Genomic DNA, 24,722 nt, shown 5'->3' with positions numbered 1-24,722 from the left:
GAGCTTAATGCTAGTTAATTATGTAAAACAGGAGGAGCTTGGTCGAGTTTTTCTTTTTTTTTTTTTTTTACTGATAGCTACAACAGCTAAACAATAAACTCCACTGATATACTGAAGTGTTTGAAGAAACTCAGCAGAGAATCATCTACAGTGCCACAATGAGTAAGTTCTAAATGCTATGTCTTTGTCAGTTAAAGTGTTTCATTCTATGTCAGATTTTGTTTATAATGTCATAATGAGTTTGTTATAAATGTCAACAGGTATTCGCATTGTTTTGGTTGGTAAAACAGGAGTTGGCAAGAGCGCCACAGGAAACACCATTCTCGGGGAGAAGATGTTCAGATCAGAAGCAAGAGCTACATCGAGCAATAAACAGTGCACACCTGGAACACAGATGATAAATGGCAGAGAGGTGCTTGTTGTGGACACTCCTGGTCTATATGACACAAACATGCCTAATGACGAAGTGATACAAGAGATCACTAAATGCAGCACTCTTGCAGCTCCAGGTCCACATGTCTTCCTTCTCATACTTTCCATTGGACGCTTCACTGAAGAGGAGAAATCCGTCATTAGACAGTTCCAAGAACACTTTGGCAATGATGTGCTCAGATACACAATGATTTTGTTCACCAGGGCAGATGATCTTGAAGACAGGACAATTGAAGAGTACATTCGTGAGGTCCCAGAGCTAAATCCAGTGATTAAAGCATGCGAGGGCAGATACCATGCATTTAACAACAGAGAGAAGTTAGACCGTTCACAAGTTGATCAGCTCATGAGGAAGATTGATGTAATGATGGAACGCAACAAAAACAGCTACTACAGCTATGAGCTCAACCATACAAAAAGAATTGTGAAGGAAAAAGTGAAACATGAGTCATATTGTAGCTTGTCATAGACTTCAGTATGTAAATTATGACCAGTGTTTGTTTTTCTGTAATTTACAGTTGATGTAATTGCATTAAATACTGTGTAGATCAATTCTATGTAAAACAATTGAGGATTTAACATCTAATGTTAAAATGTATGTTTTTAAATGTAATCTTCTTCAAGAATAATTTATGCAATTGTTATGTTGTATAATATATTATGTTATTCTATTGTATATTGTTTATTTGAAAAAAGTAAAAGTGCAGTTTTGTGCCTATTCTTGTATTTTTCAACTGGTTGAGGCTGATATGGGTTTTAGAATGTAATAAGTAATCTAATCCTTTTAGAGTCAAGTCACCTTTATTTATATAGTGCTTTATATAGTACAGATTGTGTCAAGCAGCTTTACAGTGTTACACAGAGAAAATAATGTGTCAATAATGTAAGTGGACAATAGGAAACAGGGATTTTTCAGTTAAGGTCAATTCATCATTGATTCAGTGAAGTCATTATCCTGTACAATGTATTGTTTTGGAGACGAACTAGGTAGTCATGACTGTTTTCCAAACATGGTTGCATCTTTGTCATCAGCAATATAGCACTTTTTTATGCCTGGGGTGGAGTAATAACTTCTGCTAATTGATTCAAGATCTCTGGAATGCTGCTGTATTGAACATGGCACCTGATGAGTAATTTACTATTTTTTGCTCCCTGTCATTTTGCTTTATTTGATGTTCGAATCATTGTGGGTTCCCTCTTACTTCATACTTTGTGAATTTATGCACATGCGCACTCTTCAAAAACAGCACTCATTGAGCACACTCAAAAATATATAGATTAAAATGCATTTATATTTAGATAGAATTGAATATTGTGCCCAAGAGCAGTATTTACTTAAGCCCTTGTCTTAATGCTCATGTCAAGAAACTATGTTTCTAACCACAAGTTGTAGTTCCAACTGTAGTTCCAACCACTTAAGTTTGTAACTCTGTTTGTGAATGTACACTACCGTTCAAAAGTTTGGGGTCAGTAAGACTTGTAATAGTCTTTAAAGAAGTCTCTTATGCTCATCAAGGCTGCATTTATTTGATTAAAAATATAGCAAAAAAAACAGTAATATTGCAAAATGTTTTTACAATATAAAATAATGTTTTTTATTTTAACATACTTTAAAATAGAATTTATTCCTGTGATGAAAAGCTGAATTTTTATCAGCTGTTACTCCAGTCTTAAGTGTCACATGATCCTTCAGAAATCATTCTAATATGCTGATTTATTATTAGAATGATCAGTGTTTGATAATATCAACAGTTGTGCTGCCAAATATTTTTTGGAACCTGTGATTTTTTTTTTTTCAGGATTCTTTCATGAATAACAAGTTTAAAAAGTACAGTGTTTATTCAAAATATAAATATTTTATAACAATGTAAATTATTTATTATTAACTTAATAAACTTTTAATTATTAACTTAATACATCCTTGGTGAATAAAAGTATTAATTTCTTAAAAAAAAAAAAAAAAAAGAAACAATAAAAATGTACTGACCCCAAACTTTTGAACGGTAGTGTATGTTTGAAATATGAAACACTGATTAACTGAACTATGTTGGTAGCAATGGAACTTGCAACTATAGTTGGCTAACAATGCATTTGGGAGAGTATCTGTGTATCTGTGCAATCAAGCTGACAGTATTGCCAGAAATTAAATGTCCCCAACTATAAGCAACCCAAAGGTGATGGTTGCAAGGAACCAAAACTCCATCAGTGACAGAAATGAAGAAAAAAACCTTGGGAGAAACCAGGCTCAGTTCAACCCAGTTCTCCTCTGGCCAGATGAAACCAGCATGGTGTGATTTAATTCCAGGCTGCAACCACGGGTCAGATTGAGCAGAGGACTTGTCTGGTTCCCATGATCTTGTGTGATGGTCATCTGGGTGACGAGGTCTCTGTTAGGGATCTGTCTCTGGTGCTCATCTAACTGACAAGGTCTCCGCTGACATTTAGGGCTGTAGAGGTTATCTCTAGATGCTGATCCATCATCTGGGCTGGGTACAGACTGGATCTTGGTGGCTACTTTGAGAGTTTAGGTCATATTTTAGGTATATTCTGGTGTATATCTGGTGTATATTTTAGGTGTCTTCAGACCCTCTTTACTCTTTTTAATTTTATGTTGCAGCCTGATACTACAGTTGTTTAAATTTTTTTTTTTTCCTCATTGATCTACACTACGTACCTCATAATGAATATAGAATTTTAGAAATGTCTGTAAATCTGTAAACAGCCCCTAAGCCACTCCTGTGTTGCCTTGGCTGTGTGTTCAGGGTCATTGTCATGTTGGAAGGTGAACCTTCGGCCCAGTCTGAGGTTCTAAATGCTCTGGACTGGGTTTCAGTATTTTCTCAATATTTTGGTGCATTGAGCTTTTTTTCTACTCTGACAAATCCCTCAGTCCTTGGCAGCGAAAAATTTCCCCACAGCATGAGGCTGCTACCAGCACAATATTCTTTTGGGATGGTACGCTGCAGGTGATGACCTTCAAACATGATGCTTAGAATTGAGGCTCATCAGAGCAGAGAATCTTGTTTCTCAGAGTCTGACGGTCCTTTAGGTGCTTTTGTGCAAATTCCGAGTATGTTTTCATGTGTCTTTACTGAGGAGAGGATTGAGTGTGGCCACACTTCCATAAAGACCAGATCGGTGTTGCAGTGATGTTTGTCCATCTGTAGGTTTCTCCCTTCTGCATTTATGATCATGGAGCTCAACTATAGTAACCATCACATTCTTGATCACCAGTCTAGACAAGGCCCTTTGTTAGCGCAGCCATCCTCAAAAGAGCTAGGAATGCCGGCTATCATGACGGAGGATTAAACATAAAACACACACACACACAAACAAGCTCCGTTTGGCCTGCGTGCACTCCGCGGCTTTGTGGCCTTTCTGGCCGCAGTTGTAACAGGTGAGTTTCACACTCCAGTTGTCTCTTCCTTTGACTCTCATCACGCTGTCCTCACTCAAGCCAACCGAACCAAACTTCTCTGTGCTCTCATAGCTCCTCAATTTTGTTTTAAAATCGGCAAATGTTAACGTTTCATCACTCTGTGTAACGTAAACAGAGAATGGTTTAAATGCGTCAGGCAGACCCTTTAAAATCATTGCGGTCAATAAGCCGTCACTCAAAATCTCTCCTGCATTCCGCAGTGCTGTAATGGCAGTCTCTGCACGAATAATATAATCTGTAACTGTTTCATTCACACCTTTCTGAAGAGATGTCAGCTCTGTGTACAGACTTATCACGCGTGGCTTCCCCTTACCAGCGTAATGGTCTCTTAGGATCTGTAGCGCCTTCCTCCCATCGTCTGCAGCATCTCTCATTACAAGCGACAGACTCTTATCATCCAACAACTGAATTAAAACTGCATATGCCTCTTCATTTTTACTGGCATCTTCCACCGCACCCTCATCGTCCTCGGCGGGGGCTCCACCCAATATAGTAGTTTTCAGGTCGAGCAGACGCGAATGCGCCAGAAACTTTGTTTCCCACAGTTCATAATTCTTTTCGTCTCCGTCGAAACATAAACGATTCCATCGGCTCCCAAACTCTTTACTGGGCCCATAACCTGTTAGCGCAGCCATCCTCAAAAGAGCTAGGAATGCCGGCTATCATGACGGAGGATTAAACATAAAACACACACACACACAAACAAGCTCCATTTGGCCTGCGTGCACAGATGATTATTCAGGAGCTGTATTCACTTATTTTCTGAAAACTAAGAGTGATACTGTTAGAGCCACAGAGAGGTTCATTGCTGATGTTGCACCGTATGGTAAAATCAAATGTATAAGATCAGATAATGGAACAGAGTTTACATCTTCTGTGTTTCAGTCACTGCTTAGTAAAAATGCCATTAGACATGAGACCTCAGCTCCTTATTCACCCCATCAGAATGGGACGGCTGAAAGAGCTTGGAGAACTCTGTTTGAAATGGCAAGATGTATGTTAATTGAGAGTAAACTACCAAAAGAGCTGTGGACATATGCGGTACAAACTGCTGCAGTGATTAGAAATAGATGCTATAATAGGCGTCTTGGACAAACTCCATATTACCTGGTAACTGGAAAAAAACCTGACCTTTCCAAAATGAGAGTGTTTGGGTTAGAATGTTATGCATACAAATATGACAAGAAAAAGTTGGACACTCGTTGTGAGAAGGGAGTATTTGTTGGTTATGATAAAAATAGTCCAGCATATCTTGTCTTTTATCCAGACACAGGGAAAGTACTCAAAAATAGACTGGTAAAGTTTGTTACAAAGAGTACTAATGAGTGTGATACTCAAACAGAGGATGTGTATGAACACTTTGAACATAGGAAGAGAGCTGAAACTCAGGTACCAAAACTTGATGTGACTAAGGTAATCCCACAAGAAATAAAAGTAGAGTGTGATGCTGAAACCGACTTAAAAAGTGAAAGTGAGAGCAGTCAGAGTGCTCGATATCCAAAGAGAGAGAGGAGACCTCCTCAGTATTATACAGACTATGATTATGAGATAAAAGGTGTTGAGGATCAGGCATTAATAAATTTTGACTATTGCTATCGTGTTGCATGTGATGTCCCCCAGACACTGAAGGAAGCATTGAGCTCTTCAAAATCAGAGCAGTGGGTTAAAGCCATGAAGGAGGAGATGAACTCTCTTATAGAGAACAATACCTTCACATTGACAACTTTGCCTGAAGGTAAAAATGCAGTGGGGGGCAGATGGGTTTACACCATAAAAGAAAATCCTGATGAAATTATCTATAAGGCCAGATATGTAGCAAAAGGTTATAGTCAAGTGCCTGGTATTGATTACAACGAGACGTTTTCACCTACTGCTGATATGACTTCTGTACGTGTCTTAATGCAGCTTGCAGTTCAGTATGATTTAGAATTACATCAAATGGATGTCAAGACTGCATATCTGCATGCTCCTATAGACTGTGAAATGTATATGGAACAGCCTGAAGGATTCGAGGTTAAGTTAAAAACAGGAGAAAAATTGGTGTGTAAGTTAAATAAGTCACTGTATGGTCTGAAACAGTCGGGACGAAATTGGAATAAGATGTTGCATGATTTTCTGATTGAAAGTGGTTTTGTTCAAAATTCTGCTGACTGTTGTGCCTACAGTAAACAAATTGATGAAGAAAGAGTCATGTTGATCATTTGGGTTGATGATCTTATCATTGCAGCGAGTGATAATCAAATACTCAAGAATGTGAAGGAAACATTGGGAGTTAAATTTAAAATTAAAAATCTTGGAAAACTTAGACATTTCCTGGGTATTGATTTTACACAAGTGAATGGTGAAATAAAAATGAACCAGAAAAGATACATTACAAAAATTTTGGAGAGATTTGACATGACTCACTGCAAACCAAGGTCAACACCATGTGAAATGAAAATGAAATTTGACAATGATGGTGAATCTACTGACCCAAAGAGGTATCGTGAAGTGGTGGGTAGTGTTAGATCAGGTCCACACGCCAGACAATCAGGATCCAGCCCCGGACACCAGATCCCGTCAGAAATATATCAGTCTTTGGTAACAGAACAACTAGTCAGCAAGCTGTAGTTACCCCAACCCCACTAACAAGCAGGTTTCTGTCAGTTATGAAGTTGACCGATGAAAGCCAGAAAAGAGCAGAAGCAGGAGACGAAGTGATGATGGTAAAAAAAGGTATAATAGAATTTATTGAACAGTTTTAGTTGCGTATGTCTCAATGTTCAAACTTCGTCTGAGGAGTACAGCTCAAAGAACAATGATATATCAAACTGATTCAACATCCCATAAACCTTGAATTTCCATAAACATCCCCGTTATCTATTTCTTAGACCAAACAATTCATGAAACCCCACAATCATGGAACTGAACAATAATGAAAATGCATGAGCAAGGAAAATAATAAGAAATATAAAAACATATAAATGAATAATATAAATGAACAATATATATGAATAAATGAATAAATGATAAATACTTAAATAATCAAATAAATAATTAAATATGAATTATGTGAATGACTAATGATTATAAAATGATTATTAAATGATTATGTAAATAAATGATTATAAATGAAATTAAAAACAAACATAAAATTTAAACACAACACAATAATTTGCATGTAAGGATCTAAGGATCCTTCACTCCCCCCCTCTTAATCATATATGATTGAATTAAATGATTATTGCAAGCAAACTTTCATAATCTTTATCAAACACATCTTTAAAAGTTTGGATGGCCAGTCCATACTTTTCCCTTCTACATGTTCTGAAGAACAGGTCATCTCCGTTATCCCGCGTACCAGCGTCAGTTGGGGGGAGTATGTCGTCTAGCATTGGATGATGGCCTGAATGTGAAAGGCCTTCTGACAGTCAAACATCTGATAAGACAAATCAACACCTTAATAGTAATGCATAAGAACAAAATGATGATTAAAACTGAAATTACCACTACTACAGGTGCTTTTAAATGATCCCAAATTGGTCCCAATATCGATTTAAACCATGTGTCCCAATCAGATGAGAAAAGGCCGTTATCTTCATTAAGTTTAGTTACTTGCTCATGCAGGACCTTAGCTAAATTACGGACTGTCTTTCTGGCAATGTCTGGAATGTATGAGCAACATTCATTTGCAATCACTTTGCAAGTCCCGCCTTGGGAAGCTAAGACTATGTCAAGAGCCATTCGATTTTGCAAAACAACCTTTCTCATTGCGTGTATTTCGTCTGAAATATTAGCAATTGAAATGAGTGTGATATTGGCTGTAGCTTCAAATGCTTCATTTAATGCTTGTAGTTAATTTTGTAAATCAGTTACTCCTAAGAATGGAAGTAATCTTCCTAACCATTTTTCAGTCTCAGAAATTGAACATTTAGTATGTGTCATGATTAAATGGTGTTTCACATAATCCTCTGGCACTACTCGCATTGCTGGTAAGAGATAGGCCAGAAAACATCTACCCACCCATCCCTTAGGAAGGAATGGATAAGCCATTAGGAGCAATAAGTGTTTCATTTGTCATTATCAGAAGAGTTTTGTCACATTTGGAAAACTGGAGAGGCACATTTAGCTTGGAATTGGTTGAACCGTTCCCTTCTATGCACCAGGAAGAATTCCCTTCAAATATTATACTAAGAGCAAATTGTTGACTAGACTCAGTACTAGTACTGCTCTATGTTGGCAAATACCATGAATTAAAAATGGGATGAGAACAATTTCTGTATTGACATACACTGTTTGTGAATAGCCTTCTACTTTCCCATGGATAATCAACAACTTTAAAAACACATCTGTAAGGGTTTGACATTATTAGTGGTTTCATGATTGTGCACTTGGCACCAGCTTCACCTTGTGATTTGGTACAATTAGAATCTCCAAAGATCATAGTGAAAACATACTCTTTACCGCCCTTTATTGCATGTGCCTCAGCTTTTTCTAACCTTAATATTTTTGGCCATTTGTCACTTTTAGTGTCTCTTTGCTGTCTCATCAAAAGGGCATAGTAAACTCTAAATAAATTATCTGGAACGGTTGCAATTTTGATACCAGAACCATCAATTGGAGTGCACCATTCAGCGTGTTCGGGTGTCAACTATTAAATTAGTTAGTATTTTGCTAATTTTACCCATATTACTTTGTTCCCTTATGGAGATCAGATCAGACAATGGCAATGGATGTGCATCCAGAGGCCATGATGTAGATGTTTCGGGATAAGATTGACATATCCAACATTTGGAAATATTGAGTACCTTAGCATATGTTTGAGCTAAGATTAAAGCCGAATTAAGTTTACTGTGAGACTCAAACCATGGAATAATGGATCTGAATTATGGATCAGAATGGAAACCAACGTAGCAAAGAACAATATCATGTTCATGTTAGTTTGGTTCATACCCTTCAGTGTAATAATTAAAAATGAACCACTGGCCTGATGTTTAACTTAGATTCTGGAGGAAACCTTGTATGACAGTTATATGGTTTAAATTTCAATACCCCTGTATATATGTTGAAGGCCAAAATAGATATTGAGTGCATACAGTTAGAGCCCAGCTTGGTCGATTTTCAGGGTGGTGTATCCATGAATCATCCCGAACAGACATCTACAGCTAGTGTAGCTCTGTCATGTGACAACAATTGCAACTGTTCCAGTTGTGACTCTTGAAGTTCAGAATGTCTCGGCTCACGGAATGAAGACACCCAACCGGAATTCACAAACTCTTGCCAGACTGTCCTTCCGGCAGAATCCCAAGGCTGAAAATGGTGTGAGGTTCCAGCTATTCTGTCTGCTGGTGGTTGTCATCAAGGAGAGTTCTCAGAATGATAAGGCCTGAATCTTTCAGCGAAGTTCTTGAAGGCTGCTGACATAAATCTGTGAAAATATAAACACAAAAACGGAAAACAAGAGAGCTTCATGGCCATAAAAACAACTTTATTTTAAACAATTTAATTTTGTTTTGACTCCCATAAGATTATCTGGCGACTAGACTGCAGTTGGTGTAAGCTACCCATGAGCCCCCACCCACCATATCTTCATCACGAGGGTGGCCCCCAAGTCACTAAAAGACAAGGTTCTTCCTCATGACTCCATCCTACAGCATTTCGCCAGGTTGTTTAACATTTGGGAGTATGAGCTAATTTACAATGTCTATTATCTATCCATTTAATTTTGGCTAATAATTCTACATAATTTAGATCTGAAGGGGTTGCTAATGATAAACTAATTTTTACAGAATTCTATGTCTGCCCCCCTCTGGAGGAGGTTTCCATACATCCTAAAGCCTGAATTCAAACCTTTGCCTGATTGCCTCAGTTAAAACCAACTGATGTATCAGAAGAAAATCTGAATTAAGTGCACACCTGCCATAGCAAGATCTCTCATAGCAACATTTGACCTTCAGCCAAACTGAGCCGATAAATTTATATTATGCACAGAAATAATACAAGCATGTCTAACCATGTTAGCTCTGTTGTACCACATTTGATCTCAGAGTGTGATTAACTCTGTTGTTGGTAGTATGAAAATCCAATGAAGTCCACAGACTTCGTGACATACCTGACCATTTAAGTGTGTTTCCTCTGGCCAGAATCAATGGCATTTTATAAAGAGTCATAAAATCACGAATTCACAAAACAGCCCTGAGGGTGCAGGTTTTCCCAGCTAAATAGAATAGGGTTGCCAAATTGTGTTTTTGACGTCACGCATCCATTAACATCTTCCGCATGTTTCCTAACAATCCCCTCGCCCATATTGTTTAAACATGAACAAATTAAAAACGCCTAAGTGACGGACACACTGTGTATCTGGTGTGACCAGAAAAGGAAAGCAAGGTTCGGAGCCTAATGTCCATCTGATAATTTAGAAATTGTGAGCTGTGAGTGAGGTGTTTCAGTGCACAGATGACATGCCTGAGCAGTGAAGATTTCTGCCGTTCATGCGGCGGCAACCGCAGCTGCCTGGTCAGTGAGGGTCATCCGTCTCACCTCTCAGTGAGAAACCATTCTGCTGCCAACCTGCTCCAAAGTCATGCACAACACCCAAAGGCATAACGGAAGTCCATGTAGATTTCAGCATTTCAGCTGTTTGCCATTTGCCAACTCACATTTTGAACGACCAAATTAACACTGAGACTTTTAGTCTGTAGTTACTGCTCAACCTGTCTTGCATTCCCCATTGTTCACAAAAGATGAACAGCACAGAAAATCAAATTTGAATTTGGAGTTCCAAATTGTCTAAATGTTTTCTACCATTAAAAATATTCTTAAAGAGCTCTGCACCGTCTTGACCATCTGGAATTAGTTCAGATGAAACGAACTAGATTTCCCAAAAATTATGTTTGGCAATTTTAGCATTGTGGACCACTTGTCACACGTCTTGCTGCTCATTAGTCAATAATGCAACGCAGTGCATTTACAGAGTGTAGACAGCAAATAGTTAACATCAAACATTACAAAGACTTGCTTTGCAAAGCAAAAATACTGTCTGAACTGTATAAACAAGGCAAAGGCCTTGAGTCATGGTATGAGTTGTGGAGATTAATACCCTGTTAATTCTGTTTTTCCCATTCTTAGGTTAGCACAGATGTCATGTAACCAATGCAAAATCTCTACCACTGTATCTGATATATCTAGTGCGAATGCTGCTTGTGTCAATTCCTGGAAAAACGATTTCAGCTTTAGGAGTTCAGTCATTGAGCCCTGAACTTAACAAATTGAAGAAAACTGTTTAACACTGCAGTTTGCAGATGAGCTGCAATCCAACTACCCCTGTAGTTACATCCTCAAAAGAATCTTATCATTGAATAGTTCCAGAAATCAGTGTCCTAACATCTCAAACAGATGTGACTGATACACCAGTAAGGTGTTAAATCAAATCTGCCAAAAGACTGGTGAAATAGCGGTTACATTGTTAAACCCAAAAAAATAGCTAGTAGCATTGATCAAGCCCATTAGCAACATCAGTTACTAAAAACCATTGTTGTCCATAGAAATATCAAAAAATAACCAGCTTCACATGTCATTGAAATTTGTAAAAAAATAACCTGATGAAATCACTCTTTCTCAGAGTCTGAGACAAAATAATTTCTCATTTAGCTGTTGTTTTTCAAGCTGATAAACTAGGGGAGCAAGATTAAAACTATTAGAATTCCCCCACATTATTAACAGATATAAATATAGCATGTATGTATGTATATAATCACTCCAGGTTTCCTCGGAGGGTTTTAGACTGCAAATCAAGATTCACACCGGCTTTGAGGCTAGCACTCTCTGCTCATGCTACATCTTTGCAGCTATCATAATAACAATTCAACAGTGAGATTAGTGTCTGCATCACATCTAAACCCAGTCAATTTCCAAATTTCAGAGTTATTTACCCTACTGTTAATGATGTGCTTTCCACACGCAAAAACAAACATCAAACTTTTGTTCAAATTGTCCCGTTCTGCCCAAATTCTCTTTACCTTCACAGCAATGACTTTAGCATCTGTTTAATCTGACAAATATCTTTAAGAACCTTTAAAAACATTTTCAACATTTTTTTGAAAACCCTGTTTAACCCCTTCAGTTTTTCTGTTGTCCTTAGGTTAAAATGAGAACACCTTTCGGCACTGTGATTGTATTGTTTAGCAACTATTAATCATGTGTTACTGCTTCTGTTTACTGATCTTAAAATGCTTGTCCAATTGTTCCAAAATTATTTATCTCATCTAGCTTAACATCTGCCCACTCCATAACTGAAGAAATAATATAATCTGACCCAGTAGCAAGAAGCTACCAACACAGTACGTACTGAATTTTTCATGAAATGTCAACAGAACACACTCACTCTGCATCGCAGTAGTTAAGTCAGGAGAAGACGCCCGTGAGAGTTGTCCCCGTCCTCACTCGTGGCCCCGGAGTCAGAAGCCCAGTGGTCTGAGACATTCCACCATCTGGTCGTGCGAGAAAAAATCTAGACTCCGCTCTCGGAGATAACAGCATCGTGTTATTCCATCCTGCCGACTACGCCAATTGTTAGATCAGGTCCACACGCCAGACAATTAGGATCCAGCCCCAGACACCAGATCCCGTCAGAAATATATCAGTCTTTGGTAACAGAACAACTAGTCAGCAAGCTGTAGTTACCCCAACCCCACTAACAAGCAGGTTTCTGTCAGTTATGAAGTTGACCGATGAAAGCCAGAAAAGAGCAGAAGCAGGAGACGAAGTGATGATGGTAAAAAAAGGTATAATAGAATTTATTGAACAGTTTTAGTTGCGTATGTCTCAATGTTCAAACTTCGTCTGAGGAGTACAGCTCAAAGAACAATGATATATCAAACTGATTCAACATCCCATAAACCTTGAATTTCCATAAACATCCCCGTTATCTATTTCTTAGACCAAACAATTCATGAAACCCCACAATCATGGAACTGAACAATAATGAAAATGCATGAGCAAGGAAAATAATAAGAAATATAAAAACATATAAATGAATAATATAAATGAACAATATATATGAATAAATGAATAAATGATAAATACTTAAATAATCAAATAAATAATTAAATATGAATTATGTGAATGACTAATGATTATAAAATGATTATTAAATGATTATGTAAATAAATGATTATAAAAGAAATTAAAAACAAACATAAAATTTAAACACAACACAATAATTTGCATGTAAGGATCTAAGGATCCTTCAGTAGTTTAATTTATTTAATGACAAGTACTCGTCCAGATTTGAGCTTTATTGTTAGTAGATTGTCACAATATCTGTCTGTACCAAAAGAACAACATTGGGTTGCAGCTAAACGTGTTGAGGTATTTGAAAAGCACTGTGAACCTGGAATTGTGTTACAAGAAAAATGATGGAGATCTTAAACTTGTAGCCTATAGTGATGCAGACTGGGCAGCAGACCTAGATGACAGGCGTAGTGTTACTGGCTACTGTTTTAGTTTGTCTGAGAGTGGACCTATTATTTCCTGGAAGTCAAAGAAACAACAAACTGTTGCTTTATCCACATGTGAAGCTGAGTACATGGCTTTATCAGCTACTGCACAGGAAAGCTTGTATCTTGTCAATTTAATAAATGGAATGGATAATGTACTTGAATATGCACCAGTGACAGTTTTTGAGGACAATCAGGGTGCTATTGCTCTTTCAAAAAACCCTGTATGTCGCCAAAGGTGTAAGCATATTGATATCAGATATCATTTTGTCCGATCTGTACTCAGTGATGGCAAAATAACTCTTCGTTACTGTCCTACAGTTGATATGGTGGCAGATATTTTAACTAAACCTGTATCGAGAATCAGAATGGATAAATTTGTGTGTTTTCTATTTGGTATGTGATGTACTGTGTTGTACTTTGTCAATTTAAGAACAAGTGGGGGTGTTGAGTTATGTCCTTTGTATGTGTTCTCAATTGACCCTGTGACCTAGTTTTTTGGAAGTGGGTGTGGTGATACACCGGTGTGCAATTAATAAATGGTCGCTGCTCATACTCAGTGGGTGTGCACGCAGGCCAAACGGAGCTTGTTTCTGTGTGTGTGTGTTTTATGTTTAATCCTCCGTCATGATAGCCGGCATTCCTAGCTCTTTTGAGGATGGCTGCGCTAACACCCTTCTCCATCAATTGCTCAGTTTGGCTGGGAGACCAGCTCTTGGAAGAGTCATGGTTGTGCCAAACTTCTTCCATTTAAAAAAATTATGGAATTTATGAAATTATGAAAGCCACTGTGCAGCAGATTTTTTGTAGCCTTCTCCAGATCTGTGCCTCGATACAATCCTCTCTCTGAGCTCTACAGGCCATTCCTTTTACCTCATTGTCTGGTTTTCACTCTGATATGCATTGTCAGCTGTGAGTCCTTTTATAGAGAGGTGTGTGCCTTTCCAAATCATGTCCAATCTATTTCATTTACCACAAGTGGACTCCAATCAATGTGTAGAAACATCTCATGTGAACAATATTGTGGGGACAGTGAGGCTGGCTGTGCATGTGTAACATGTTAGACATTCAAGCACATTTCAGGCACAAGGATATATTGAAAACATTAACTTAATTTAAACAATGAGGAAACACTAGAAGATAACTTCTGGAAACAACACTTAGGCTCCACTGCTGGTCTTCTGCAGGGTTCGTGTGGTCATTAAAAAACCTAGAAAAGTCATGGAATTTTAAAAATTTTATGCCTGGAAAAAGTTTTGGAAATTTTGATGAACACAGAAAGTTTTGGAAAAGTCATAGAAATTTATTTCACAAATTTCTGTGTAATAGAATTATGTGTAACCCAGAATATAATTCTAGAATGTTGTGGGTTATATCATTCATTTACTGTTGTTTTGTTAATTTAGTCTCCAATTCAGAGTTAATGGAGTCTAAGTCTTCATAATTAAGTCACAAAATATATGTGCTGGTGTCTTTAAGAATGCCCTAATCAGGAGATAGTTTGATTGTTGTGCACATTTGAAAAACATGGTTTTGCCCTACAACTTAGGATGGTCTTTATTTTCATTGGCTCGTATTTGGTCCTTCCAGTGATTAAGAGAGACCGAAGAGGTGCAGCTGAGAGAAAGCTGATGAGAACGATTTAGCTAAAGATGGCAGTAATTACAGTGAATTAATCGATAAATCATCGTATTAATACTTTGAAGTGTAGAAAAGCTCAATGCACCAAAATATTGAGATAGCCTTAATGAAAACCCAGTCCAGAGCATTTAGAACCTCAGACTGGGCCGAAGGTTCACCTTCCAACATAACAATGCCCCCAAGCACACAGCCAAGGCAACACAGGAGTTTATGGATAACTCTGCCAATATCCTAGAGTCACCCAGCCAGAGCCCTGACTTGAACCCTATCAAACATCTCATCATCTCATCATTAAACATTACACCACATGAATTAATATTAAACATGTTTATTGTCCACATATATTTCCCTATTGCCGCAATATTTTTTCACACAAGATTTACAGGAATAAGAAAGTAAAAATCCACCTTGCATGTTTCTTCTAAAAGTTGATGGTCCGGTTTCACAAGCTTTAGTGCAGAGGTGCCCAAACTAGGGCCCATGGGCCAAAGTTTAACGCATTGCTTCACACATTTCTAAGATGTCATTACTTTTACAAGGAAAGGAAAGAAACTTGAAAAAAAATGAATTTAAACAGTTGTAGAATCAGACTGCAACATAACAAAATTGAACAAAGTGATGGGGGGCCTGAATGCTTTCTGAATTCACTGTATTATGTCGAAATACCTGGCAAGTCATACTTGGCGAGTATCCTTGAAAAAAATTGTTGGTTGTGTTTTAAGTGAATATTAACAGTCAAGTACTGCTCACTGCAAAGCCAAGAACAGCTAAGAAAGAAATTGGATGTGTATCATTATATTGGGTGCATTGTCTCTTAAAGTGACCATGCCTAACCTACTAGCTGCTGTCTGTGCCCTCAATGTTAATCCAAGAAATTAAATAAGAGAAAATCAGTCACAGCTCTTTACTGAATTACTTTGTAGTTTTAACAAGAATTAATCTACATTTAGTTTATACAGTGAAGACTGTGCAATGATATTTTACATATGATTACTCGGTTTCTATACCTGGACACCTACAAACTTGAAAAAGCATAAACATTTGTGTCTTTGTTCTATTTATTTATTTGTGCTGTTTACACAGTTTCACACAGGGCCCATGTACAAACCTCAGCTATGGCCTTGCTTTTCCATGACTTTTGAAATAATATTCATGATCTAATGTTTCATTATTTTACAATAAGAAAATCTGTTCAAATTTATCATAGCAAATCTAAACCAAAATGAATGACTATTAATGCTACTTGTTTGCTTTCTATTTGTTTTAATAATAAGTACCTATAAGCTGCAGCTGTGCCAGACGTTATTTCACACAGAGAACATATCATATCTCTGAATATTGTAATTTATATAGTCAACTGAACTGAATTTCTTTTTGATTTGTTTTGGTCTAACAGTAGTATTCAGGTACAGAAATTGAATAAACTGTAAATGAAAAACAGATTAAAGTTAAAGTTATTCAGTCAAGAGGGGTAAGTGATTGTGGAATGTTCAATGACCTTGTTAAATCTCTGCATTTCTGCTGCAAAACAAAGCACAGCCTCAAACCTTTCATTTCATCAGTAAAATGACTCATCATCACTGATCAACATTTCTTTAAAAGAGACTTCTTTGAAAGAGACGTTTTCCTTTTAAAAGGACTTAAAGATAGAAGACTTGTGAGACTTCTTGCTGGGGCAGTCATGGCCTAATGGTTAGAGAGTCAAACTTGTAGCCCAAAGGCAGGGATTGCTGGTGGGGGGAGTGAACAACCAGCACCCACTTCCACCTTCAGTACCATGACTGAGGTGAGACCCCTGAGCAAGGCACTGAACCCCCAGCTGCTCCCTGGGTGCTGCAGCATTGGCTGTCCACTGCTCTGGGTGTGTGTTCACGGTGTGTGTGCACTTGGATGGGTTAAATGCAGAGCACAAATTCCAAGTATGGGTCACCATACTTGGTCACACATTACATCCACTTCTTTCCTTTCCTTTCCTTTCCTTTCCTTACCTTACCTTATAACACTCATGACATCTTAAACTTAGGCCTGCGGGCCCTATAGTTTGGGCACCTCTGCACTAAAGCTTGTGAAACAGGACCATCAACTTTTAGAAGAAACATGCAAGGTGGACTTTTACTTTCTTATTCCTGTAAATCGCGTGTGAAAAATATTGTGGCAATAGGGGAATATATGGGGACAATAAACATGTTTGGTGTTAATTCATGTGGTGTAATGTTTAATGATGGCATTCATCTCTGTTGCTGAAACAAACAAAGCACAACCTCCATAATCTAATGAGGGAGCATGACCTGAGACACTGCTAAAATGGTCTCTTGCTGCCATATTTTCAATTTATCTCTATTTTTTTGGGCAGGAAGAAACAAATATTGTTTTTTTATGTAGATTTTATCATTGTAGCCAACACACAATATTTTATTTAATATATATACTGAAAATAAATGATGAAAATAAGTAATGATACTTCTATTTTTATATATAAAACTTCTAGTTTTATTTGAAAACTTACTTTGTGCCCTGTGGAAAACAAAATGAAAAAATAGCAATAATAAGATGACAAAATGATCACTTATTTTCAATAATGTTAAATTGTAAAGTAGCTTTGGATAACATTATGCTAAATAAGGCTTTGAAGTGATGTTTAAAATGTTAAAAATGACATTTTGTTGCTGCAGGATAAAAGTCACTTCAGTGATATTTTCACAATATAAAAATATTGTGTGTTGGCTAAAACACTAAAATCTACATAAAAACCAACATTTGTTACTTCCTGAAACAAATGAAATTGAAAATATGGCACCATGGGACCATTTTAACAGTGTCCCAGGTCATGCTCCCTCATTAGATTATGGAGGTTGTGCTTTATTTGTTTTAGCAACAAAGATGAATGCTATCATTAAACATTCCACCCCATGAATTAATATCAAACATAATTATTGTCCCCACATATTCCCTTATTGCCACAATATTTCTCACACGCAATTAACAGGAATAAAAAACCAAATGTCCACTTTGCTTCTTTCTTCTACAAGTTGATGATCCTATTTTAGGATCTATTTTACATGCTTTAGACCAGAGGTGCCTAAACTAGGGCCTGCGGGCCAAAGTTGGCCCTTGGTAACCTTTGATTTGGCCATAGCATACAGTGCCTATAGAAAATCATCATACTCCTTTTGAAATAGTTACTTTATTTGTCATACAGCCTGAAATCAAACCCTATTCCAAATAACTTTTCCAGCTTAATTTACAATTTTGGTCTTACAACATCAAACCAATGAAAGAAAAAACACAACAGTTCTGAAATTAATAAAAACAAAAAAACTAGAATAACAGGTTTGGAAAAGTCATCAGCCCCTTGATTTAATACTTCATAGAGCCACCTTTTGCTTTAATTACAGCCATCAGTCTTTTTAGGTATGTTTAGTATGTTTAGGGTCATTGTCGTGATGGTAGGTGAATGACCTGCCCATCTTCAGCTGTCTAGCAGAGGGACGCAGATATTCCTCAGGAATTTGGATGTACTTGGCAGCATCCATTTTGCCTTTGATCCTGACCAAATGGCCAATTCAAATTTCATGTTTATTTGTATAGCGCTTTTCACAATACCAAAATCGTTGCAAAGCAAGAAATTAACGTTCTACAATATATTTAGTAGTAGCTTACTATTGGTGACCATGTCAAGCTGATGTACATATGGCAGAGATGAATGGTAAAATCAGTTAATGACATATTCAAACAGACAATGAACACTATAACAGTAATGAAATGTATATTGCAATCAACTTATAGCTAAATCAGGTAGTGCTGTATGTTGTTTCAGGGTTGGCATCATCTGAGGTCCTCTGAGGGGTTGGCATCATCTCTTCTTAAGTGTTCTGGATCCAGACTGAAGCTTGTGTAATTCATAGTTACCACAGGATGTCAATCAGAGGAAACAAGTAGGGATATAATTAGCATAGCTGCTGATCAACCAAGCCAAAATTATTTGTTTAACCCAAGCTAAAGAGTAATAATATGCATTTGATCAGATATAACTACAGTACAAGATAATAAGATGCACTATTTGAATGCTTCGCTAAAAAGATGTGTCTTTAATCTAGATTTAAACAGAGAAAGTGTGTCCGAACGTTATTAGGAAGGCTGTTCCAGAGTTTGGGAGCCGAGCCCAGTCCCAGCTGAAGAGAAACACACTCACAACATAATGCTGCCACCACCATGCTTCACTGTAGGTACAGTCGTTGATGCAATCTTTGTAGGAGATCTGTCTCTAGGACTCGTCTAGTTGACATGTTCTTGTGTGTGTTTTTGCCACTATCTGCTGTGTCCCTTGTTTGTCTCCATAGATGCCCTTATTAATTGTGGAAGACACTCATTGGACCACTCCCACTTCTTGTTCGTTTCCATAGTAACTCATTGGTTCCTTTTGTTCTCCTGTGTGTAAATATAAATAGCCCTTGTTTTACATGTGCTTTGTTAGTTGCTGAATGTAATGGTGCCGTTTCTACTTGTATTTTCGTTCTCTGTTCCTGTTCCTAGTTTTCCCTGTGGTTTCTGTTTATTGTTTGTTCTTGTATTATCATTAAAGCTACCTGCATTTAGATCCTCATTCCCTGCCACTTACTTCGCCTTCCCTGCATTACAGAGTCTGTTTATTCTTGTTTAAAGAATGAAAGACCATGTTTATTATTAATACTCTGTTCTCGAATAGATGTTTAACATGCTAAACAATTGTTACACCTGGTTCAAAAATGTAACATTAAGGGAGAAGATGTAGCAGGTGTGCGTTTTTAGAACGTATTTTGTGATTCCACTTGTCATGACCATATTTGGGTTTCCTGCGTGTATCTGGCAACCATGCTGATTTGGGGAGTCCGCACGATTACGAATGTAATCTTATTTATATCTTTCACAGCGCGCGTCGTGCATTGCTGCCGCGCGCTGCTTATTTGCTGCAAGAGTCCTCAATTTCTCTGTTTTGTGTTATTCAGGTACATGATTTATTGTAATATGTTCTCAAAATGTGCTGTTGTGTAAATGTATTGCCCAGTCTGCATGTGATTTCACAGCGATCCAATAAATGAGGATTTTATGGCAAGGAATTCGGTGTATTCCGTTTGATATACAACACAACGCAGATAACACACCGCTACAACTGGTGCCGCGACCGTCGCTTCACTCCTCGTGGGACCGAAGATATACGCGAGTGGAGGCGTGACCGGGGTGATAGGCCAGAGTGCACCGCTGCAACGTGATTGTGTGGATGAGAGGTTCGCCATTTTACAATATGAACTGTGAACTGGGATATACTGATTCGTGAAAACTCCTAATGTATTTAATGGACTGAAATATTTTGGCTTTTGAATTTTATTCATTCTTCAAAGGACTTTAAGTACTATTTTGGGTTGTTGACTGCTTCAATTCCGAATTACATTGTCGATTCTAATGTGATAGTTTTTTTTTATAACAAGAAAAAAAAAAAGAAGTATTGTGATTTGAATAGCTGGTTCTGATATGGAGGGTTCTAATAGTCTGAACAGTATGGGACGAGGGAGAGGGATACTGAGGTTTGCCCATTCACAGATTGATGGAGCTGATAAAATTGGTCCACTTTTCTCAACCCCTATTCACACAAGAAGTGTTGATGTCCAGACACCTGCTGTGTCTCAGTCTTGCGCAGTTTCTGATGATTCTGTGTAATTATCTGATTTAAACACTGTACCAGTAAACCTGATTAATGACATTGTGAAACAAATAGGCAGTAGCATTGGCCAGAACATTGTCACCTGTCCTGAATCGGGGGTTTTTGGCCAAAACAAGCAAAGTGACTCAACTTTCAATATGAGTGAACTGTCAAAAGTTAGCTTAATTGTTAAGCACGATGTTAATGAACCTCCATATTTCAGAGGTGATGGGGAGGAGAAGATTTCTGTAGATGAGTGGGTGGAAACAGTAAAAGTGTACTTGAGAAACCGTGAAGTGCCACTGAAAGACCAAATTGACAAAGTATTGACTAAGTTGCAGGGCAGAGCACGTGATGTGGTGAAAGTTGGATTGAGAAGTAACCCATTGATCGACCTCAGTAAGGGTCCAAAGCCAGTTTTTGACCTTCTCAAACAACATTGTAGTGACACGGTGTATTCGTGCATGCCTTTGGCAGATTTTTACGCCACATTGCCCTTGCAAAACGAGAAACCATTCGACTACTGGATTAGGCTGCACAATGCTATTGACATCACTGGAGAAGGACTGAAGAGACAGGGTAAAACTCTAGATGATCCCTTTCGTGAAGTTACTGTAATGTTCATCAGGAACTGTCCTGATCCAGAGTTGTCTCTTATATTCAAGTGTAAGCCGCTGCATGAATGGACGGCAGCTGATGTGCAGCTTAGACTGGATGAGTATCAAAGAGAGAATAAGCTTAAACAACACAAGTCTAATGCACATGTGTGTGGCATTGCGTGTCATGCTCAGTCAACAGACGTTTTGTGTGCCCACAGTCAAGGTTTAGAGACAGTTGCTGCTGTGGTACCTCCACCCCAAGTGACCGAGCAGTCTACTCAGGAGCAGTCTTTGAATCGAGTGATCAGTCTTTTGGAACGAGTTTTGGATCAGGGATCTTGTCAGCAGACAACAAGAATGTTTAGGCCTCAGCATAAAGGAAGGAGTGCTGTGCCCAAACAAAATGCAGCATGTAAATTATGTGGTGATACAAGTCATGATACTTTTTCACACTGTTGAATAAACCGTCTGTGCTTTAACTGTCATGCCTTTGGCCACAGAGCATCAGCTTGTTCTGCCGGGACTGCCAACAAACCACAAGTTCAACAGAGTAGTCCCGACTCTGGTCAGCTGGGAAACTAGATGGCCCACACGAGGAGGGGACTAGTGGAGGGCCATGTATAATGTCCCCTGACAGTGAAGATATTGACTTGAAATCTGTTTATTCTGACTTTTGCAGTAGTGTTGATGACAAGACAAAAGTGATTTTTCAAAACGTGCAGAGACTTAACACAAATGATGACTTGTTCTTTACTGATGTCTTGATACAGGATGCTGTTTTACTTCGAGGAATGCTTGACAGTGGGTCTATGGCCTGTACCATTAGTTGTCAAGCCATGTCCAAACTGGCCTGGACTGTGGCAAGGCAAAAGGCTTTGTTCATAGAATCTGTCTAAGTGATACTAAACCCTTCAGACTTCCCTACAGAAGATTGTCACCATCACATTATGAGAAGCTGCGTGAGGCTCTGGATGACATGGAGGAGCGTGACATAATCAGAAAGTCAACGAGTGATTATGCCTCACCTCTTGTGTTAGTCTGGAAGAGGAATGGTGATCTGAGGTTGTGCACTTTCGCTGGCTGAATGCACGTACCGTTAAAGATGCACACCCTCTTCCGCACCAGGCGGATGTGCTTGCAGCTCTGGGTGGTAACGCATTCTTTTCCACAATGGACTTAACATCAGGTTATTATAATGTGGAGGTGCATGCGGATGATAAGAGATTCACAGCCTTTACCACGCCATTTGGTCTCTACGAGTATAACAGGCTTCCTCAGGGGCTATGCAATAGCCCTGCGACGTTCATGAGGATGATGATGAACATATTTGGCGATCAGAACTTTTTGAGCATGCTGTGTTATCTTGATGACATCCTCGTTTTCGCCCCTGATGAACAGCTTGCTTTGGAACGACTAGAGATTGTTTTCCAAAGACTTCAGGCTCACAATTTAAAACTGTCTCAAAAGAAGTGTCATTTCATGAAACCATCTGTCAAGTTTCTCGGACATATTGTGAGTAGTGAGGGTGTAGCTACAGACCCTGAAAAGGTCAGAGCTATTGTTGACATCACAGAACAGGATCTAATGGAAGATGGCTCTGATATTCCATCACAGACAAAAATAAGGTCATTTTTGGGGATGGTGGTTTTCTACCAGCAATATATTGAAGGCTGTTCTTGCATTGGTAGACCCCTCTTTGCATTAACATCAGGCATGAGGAAACCAAGGCATGCCAAAGGACAGAAACGTACAACGGCAGCCAGAAAACTTACATCTTTGGATTGGACACCGGAATGTAGAGATGCCTTTAATGGCCTGAAACAGGTTTGCTAGAACGGGTTGTTTTGGCTCACCCAGATTTTGATAAACCCCTTCTGCTCTCGGTTGATGCTTCTAGTAATGGACTTGGGGCGGTGCTTTCTCAGGTGGCAGAGGGTGAAGAAGTCGCCCGCCCCATAGCCTTTGCTAGCAAGTCACTAAACTATGCCCAATCTAAATACCCAGCGCACAGGTTGGAGTTCTTTGCCCTCAAATGGGCAGTCGGTGACAAATTTAGTCACTGGCTTAGGGGTCAGCAGTTCTCTGTGTGGACAGACAACAACCCACTGACCTACATTCTTACAAAGCCCAAGTTGGACGCATGCGAACAAAGATGGGTCGCTAAGCTTGCTCCATATAATTTTGACATCAAATACATCCCTGGGCCTAAGAATGTAGTTGCAGATGCCCTTAGCCATGAGCCGTTTGTACGACCCAGTGTGTTCCACCGACTTACCAGAGTCCCCTATGGTGCTCTTTTGGAGGAGTCTCAAGTAGTGAATCCAGAGAATGTCCAAGATGTTTTTCGCTGGTCATGTCACCCTTTCGAGAAACAAGCACAAGACAAGCCCTGTTCAGATACCAAAGTGAATCATGCCGCTCTCTCTAAGAAATCTTTAGTCTCTCAGGAGGATGTTTCTGCCATTTTGGACAGCAGTAGGCAACAGGAAAATCATGTTCGACCATATGCTTACCTGCTGCCACAGTTGATTGACTTGATAATTCCATCTCAGCTATTGGACCATCCAGTATTGTCAAGGCAGGAGCTGACAGAATTACAACATGCTGATCCTGTTCTGAGCAGAGTGTTTTATTTTGTGGAGCGCAAGCACAGGCCATCTAGGAGGGAACGGAGCAAGGAATCACCAAGTGTGCTTCGATTTCTGAGACACTGGAACAAACTATCAGTCAGAACGGGCTTATTATATCGTGTGTCCAAGGATGACATCACAAAGAATAAGACTTTTCAGTTTATCGTGCCTGCTGCCCTTCGAGATAAAGTGCTTAAGGGAGTACATGATGAAGCCGGACACCAGGGTCAACACAGGACACTCTACCTTACCAGACGTCGGTTCTACTGGCAAGGGATGGAAAAGGATGTAAAACAGTATGTGCGATGTTGCAGAAGATATGTTGTCAGTAAGTCACCAGAGCCTGAGGCGAGAGCTCCGCTTGAGAGTATCAAGACTTCAAGACCTCTTGAGCTGGTTTGCGTGGATTTTTGGTCTGCCGAAGACTCATCTAATAAGTCTCTGGATGTCTTGGTCGTCACAGACCATTTTACCAAGCTGGCTCAAGCTTACCTCTGTCCCAACCAATCGGCAAAGGCAGTTGCAAAGCAGCTATGGGACAACTTCTTCTGCATCTACGGCTTTCCTGAGCGAGTACATTCAGATCAGGGAGCCAATTTTGAAAGCAGCCTGATTTCTGAAATGCTTCAGCTTGCAGGTGTCCAAAAGTCCCATACGACACCTTACCATCCAATGGGCAATGGGGCAGTTGAGAGGTTCAACCGCACACTGGGCAACATGATTCGTGCCTTATCACCTAAAGCAAACCACAGATGGCCTCAAATGTTGAAGTCTCTCACCTTTTGTTATAATGCCACAATTCATGAGACAACCAGTTTTCCTCCATTC

The 24,722-nt window shown here is 38.8% G+C and overlaps 1 protein-coding gene across 1 annotated transcript; it reads left to right on the top strand.

Moving 5' to 3' along the window:
* Positions 1-250: 250 nt before the first annotated feature.
* On the top strand, positions 251-901 carry LOC127167603 (GTPase IMAP family member 9-like). Its single transcript, XM_051113728.1, has one exon. The coding sequence runs from the start codon at positions 251-253 to the stop codon at positions 899-901; it is 651 nt and encodes a 216-aa protein (XP_050969685.1).
* Positions 902-24,722: the final 23,821 nt, after the last annotated feature.

This window comes from Labeo rohita, chromosome 7 (genome assembly GCF_022985175.1).
Source record: "Labeo rohita strain BAU-BD-2019 chromosome 7, IGBB_LRoh.1.0, whole genome shotgun sequence".
NCBI classification, from domain to species: domain Eukaryota; kingdom Metazoa; phylum Chordata; class Actinopteri; order Cypriniformes; family Cyprinidae; genus Labeo; species Labeo rohita.
The sequence above is the reverse complement of the archived record's forward strand: the minus strand, read 5'-3'. Positions and strand labels throughout refer to the sequence as shown.

Bases quoted from the DNA above. Each gene is read 5' to 3' on its own strand.
- LOC127167603 (XM_051113728.1), top strand. From the start codon at position 251: ATGTCAACAGGTATTCGCATTGTTTTGGTTGGTAAAACAGGAGTTGGC.